At 36.4% G+C, this 4,689-nt stretch overlaps 1 protein-coding gene across 1 annotated transcript; it reads right to left on the reverse strand.

Annotated features, from left to right (window-relative positions):
* Positions 1 to 222: 222 nt before the first annotated feature.
* On the reverse strand, positions 223 to 3,684 carry LOC130430268 (uncharacterized). The gene is made up of 8 exons (XM_056759303.1): positions 3,486 to 3,684; positions 2,698 to 3,045; positions 2,413 to 2,613; positions 2,000 to 2,323; positions 1,660 to 1,868; positions 1,217 to 1,322; positions 1,013 to 1,079; positions 223 to 918 (listed from the first exon to the last, which is right to left on the reverse strand). The coding sequence occupies exons 1-5, from the start codon at positions 3,559 to 3,561 to the stop codon at positions 1,708 to 1,710; spliced, it is 1,110 nt and encodes a 369-aa protein (XP_056615281.1). The 5' UTR covers positions 3,562 to 3,684; the 3' UTR covers positions 223 to 918; positions 1,013 to 1,079; positions 1,217 to 1,322; positions 1,660 to 1,707.
* Positions 3,685 to 4,689: the final 1,005 nt, after the last annotated feature.

Consider the following 4,689-nt stretch of genomic DNA (forward strand, 5'->3'; position numbering starts at 1 on the left):
CTCACGGTCTCGCCCCGCCTACTCCACAACATCTGCATTATTTTATATTTTTATTAAATGTATTCAATTGTATTTCTAAATGTATGCTACAAGCTTTGGGGAAGAGTTCTTTCACTGGGAAATGGCAGTGTCATAACATCATTTTGCAATATTATTTTCAGGAGCGTATTTTTTCATCTAACTCAAGACGGATTTCTTTTCAATAATGCAATAAATGTGTTTGTTTATTGTTTTGTTTGCAGCAAAGTACAAATTACATTACATGAGTTTTTACATTGTTATCCAAAAACTTTTAACAGCATTTTTCAACATGTGACTGAACATTGCCATAAACCAATCAATATGCAGCACATACTTAAATAATGGAATAAATTGAAAAAGATAATACAGTTAATAACTGATACGGTTGCCTGTTGAAAGTCCCTTTAAATAAGTAATCTTGGCAATGTCTACGGACATTCAAATACAGTTTCAATCTGCTTCAGGGAAAGACCTTATACCAAACATGAATATGTTGAACTTTAAAGCAAAGCACATGCAGTTACAAATAAAGAGATACGCTAAATAAGAAGATAACTAACCAAAAAAATCTATAAACATGAACATAAAGGCCCACCATAAAATACCACATAAAGCCTTTCTGGAACTCTTCCTCTGGTTATTAAAACTACCTGTATAGACTTCCCTAGAGATCAGGTATCGGTCATCACAGAATTAATTCTAAGTTAACTTGACAGTGGCATACTGAACATCTTCCATCGATGAATATATAGCAGAAGTGGTGGAAGACATAGTCTTGTCAGAATGTTTGAAACTAACACATGAGTAATGAAGGATCTGTTCCTCTGAGTCTGTCTGGTGGGTGGAATCAGAGACTGTGGACAAGGGTGCGTTGTTATCCAATGTAGATGGGTCAGGCTGAGATGTGGGTTGTAAAAGTGCAGAAGGTAAAAATATAAATGAAAATCACACTTTGTAGGGAATGAGTGCATGTGTGGTCAAATGTTCTTACCTGTACAGATGCATAAAGTGTATTGTCATGGATTTGAGATGAATTACACTTTTTTTTTCTCAAGAACCTTTAAAGGAAAAAAATAAAATATGTAAATAATGGGAAGAAGTAGTTTTATTTTACCTTTCAAAATAGAACTTAACGTAACTTTAATGTAAAAATGATAATTTATTGATACTAAAACATTTTGGAAGGAGCCTTTACCTATACGTCAAGACTCCTATGACTGCAAGCATCAGTATCACAGACAGCATCACAACAAAGATGGTGATTTGTGTTGGCAAGCTCGGATCTTGAGCTAGATTCCTGTCTTGGTTGTCAGGGTTTTAAAAACATAAAGCATGAGGCAAGCGGTCCAACCTGATCTCACAAGAATTTGCATGTATTTTATGAAGTGGCTTATTCAATCATTTGAAAAAGCAATACTGAACCCCTCCCTTAACATAACATCACAGGTGTAAAAGCAAATCATACTAAAATTAGTTAGCATTACTTAGCATGAGATGGCACAAATTAATACGAATTACCCACTTCGTAAAATGGGTACGAATTCCCATGAGATTGTGTTGGAAAGTCAGTTTCTTTTAGAATAGTCATAACTGGAAGTCATTCTAGAGGATCATCTTAATGCGTATATCATGTGTTACCTCCTACAGAACATGAATATTCTTTCAGCACATCTTTGTTGACTGAGTTCAGGTACAGCTTGTTGGATAGCTTGAATCCATCTTTACCGGCTTTCCATTCTTGTACCACAAGAATGTAATGTTGTTATCCAGAGTGCATTTGGTTGAACAGCTTAATATCACATTCTCTCCTTCTGTCACAGGGTCTAGACTGCTTGTCACTTTCGTATCTGTAAAAAAGAGCGGTATGATTAAAATAACCTTTTGCTGCGGGCAAGCAAAATAAGTTTCTAGTTGCAGTTTCCTGAAGAAAGGCCCTTCAAAGTTAGTTCACTCAAGCGTCACTTAGCAGTTACTCTACCTGTAACAGTAAGAATGACTCCAGGTGTACCAGAAAATGTGCCATCTAATCTGTCCGTGATCAATCTGAATCGATATCCTCCAGAGTCGCTCATCTTGACGTCTTTGATTCTCAGTGTGTTCCCCACATACTCCACACGACCAACAAACTGCTGCTCCTCACGCAGATCCACAAATTTAAAGTTTGACAAATGCCAGCTTGTGTTCACTACTGTATATCCAGTGGGATGTGAATATGAAGAGTGAATATCTACTGTTGATCCCACTAAAGCACAAACTCTTCTAGATTTGTAAGTCACATCCCAACAGCCGCTGTTAGACAAACCTGAAAGTGTCACGTATACTCATGTATATTATATATAAAGACACATATAAAGTACTAATGCAATATAAATATTCAGATTTCACACTCACACACAGGTACAGAAGAGATTTTAAAATCTCGAGAGTAATCACAAGAGTAGGCAGCAGGTTCAACTGAAACTAAATTAATATATTGTCCATCTTTTTTCCAGTAGACATACTGAGGCCTTGAGGTCAAAGGGCAGGAAGTGTCACAGGTCAGATATTCTCTCTGGTTTATCACCCCTGTTCGGTTTAACTTCACCTGTAGGACTGCAGAGAATAAAACATTGAGAACATTAACATGACGAATGAAGATACTTAATCCACTGATCGTAAGTGAGACTGTAGATTCACCTGTGACTGTTAGATTGACTGTGACTGAGCTGATGTGTTTAACTCCATCCTTCATAATGAACATGAGCTGATATTCTCCAGAGTCTCTCTCTCTCACATCTGTTATTGTGAGTTCTGATGGGTAGTAAGTGGAGCTCTGTTTCACTCGTCCTGAGTAGTCTGAATCTAAAGTCAAATCTTCAGGTTCATCCTTTTCTCTCCAGGTTGCTCTCTGTTTGTGGCTGAACCAGAACATAGTTTTGATGTCTCTGTTTGTATAAGAACACCTCAGTGTCACATCGTTCTCCCTCAAAGCACATATGTACTTGTGTTCACAGGTTACATATAAGCTCTCCAATGTTAGAATGTCTACAGAAGAAAAAAGGTCACATTTTAGATTAGGGTCCATTTTTTACTGTCTATTACAGATATCTACGACTTTTGCCTCAATAAAGTCCTAATTACAATTTATAAGGTAAGGGTTCAGGTATCAGGAAGGATTAAGGGATGTACGGTCTTGCAGAATAAGGTATTCATATATGTTTTAATAAATAACCAATATGCATATTAATAAGCAAGTTGTTCCTTCGTTTAGTTAGTTAGTTTGTGTACTTTAAATTGAAATGTAACCAATCCCACCTCACTTACATTTCAATTTACGTGGTTTAATATTGATAGGCTTTACTCAGTTACTTACCAATAATTTCGGATTTCAATTCACTTAAAGCAAACAATTTATATTGCAACTCATTTGCATAACAATGCAACATGCGAGCAAAGCTACAATCTATAAACAATAATGATCTTACCCTCAATGTTCATCAGTAGCATCAGTGATGTGAATGCAAAGTTAAAGTCCATTCTTTTACTAGTGTATAATCTCATTTAAAATGCAAAATATGTGCGTAGAAAATGTTTGACCTGAGGTAGCACAATACAATAATAATTAAAACGTCCTTTTATTCTCAATCATGCGTCAAGTAGAAAGATCTCTCACAAAGAAGTTACAAATGTGTCGTAATTTAAAAGACTAGCAGTCAAAACGATGATCTTATTTCCTTCCTTATTTCAAGTGGGTGCAAACAACACCCCTCCACTTTTATTTCCTCATCACTGGGCCTCATGTTGTGGTTTTCAGTTTATATAATCCCTTGTACATTTCTCCCCTGACTCACTAGAAAACCTGTGTTTATGAGCTCTTTTTACATGTTGAAATTTGAAAAAACGTGGTTATCTAGTGACTACAGCTAAATACCATTGAGTAAATAGCCATAGATCAACCTGATCATCACACACTTTTAGTCAAATAATGAAATTGAAATCTTAAAAGAAGTGTCAAGTAAGGTTTTAATCCTTGGAAGGACAGGCAGAGGATACCTTCAACATCAAGACCTAGCACACAGCATTAAGTATATTCATAAAGTACAAATTCTGAACAAAACCGATGAAATGTATAATTTTATTTAAAGACAAAATCCAGAAAGATCTGTTCCAAGGCCAATAACATGTATGTCTGTCCAAATGGTGATTCACTGTGAGCAGGGGCGGAGCCAGCCGATTTTGCCGGGGCTTCAGCCCCGGATGTTTTGAGTGTAGCCCCGATTCCCGAACGAGAAAAAAAAGAAAAAAAAATCCCTTTTTTTTTTTTTTTGAGCCTATGTAAACCCGCGAAATCATAAGTTGTCCTATTTGCGCTTTGGCTTTGCACGTACTGCATAGTGCATACAGCCTGTAAAAATAGACCTTAAAAATAATCTAGCCTAGAGTATAGGCTACATTTCTTTGCTGTCGTTTCTTCCTGTTGAATATCCAGCAGGTAGGGGAGGAGCTAGCAGCAAAGTCAAGTGTCTGAGAGAGTGTTGTTAATAACGACAGACAGCGGGCAGGAAAAATGAAGCAAACGAGACTTTGGGGATTTTTTGGAAAGAAGTCAGTGGGTAAGAATTCATTTTTTTTAATCCTTTAAATCTAAAGATCATCATCTGGATGTCTTCTTTCACTGTATGTCTATTT

Source organism: Triplophysa dalaica, chromosome 10 (genome assembly GCF_015846415.1).
Source record: "Triplophysa dalaica isolate WHDGS20190420 chromosome 10, ASM1584641v1, whole genome shotgun sequence".
NCBI lineage: Eukaryota > Metazoa > Chordata > Actinopteri > Cypriniformes > Nemacheilidae > Triplophysa > Triplophysa dalaica.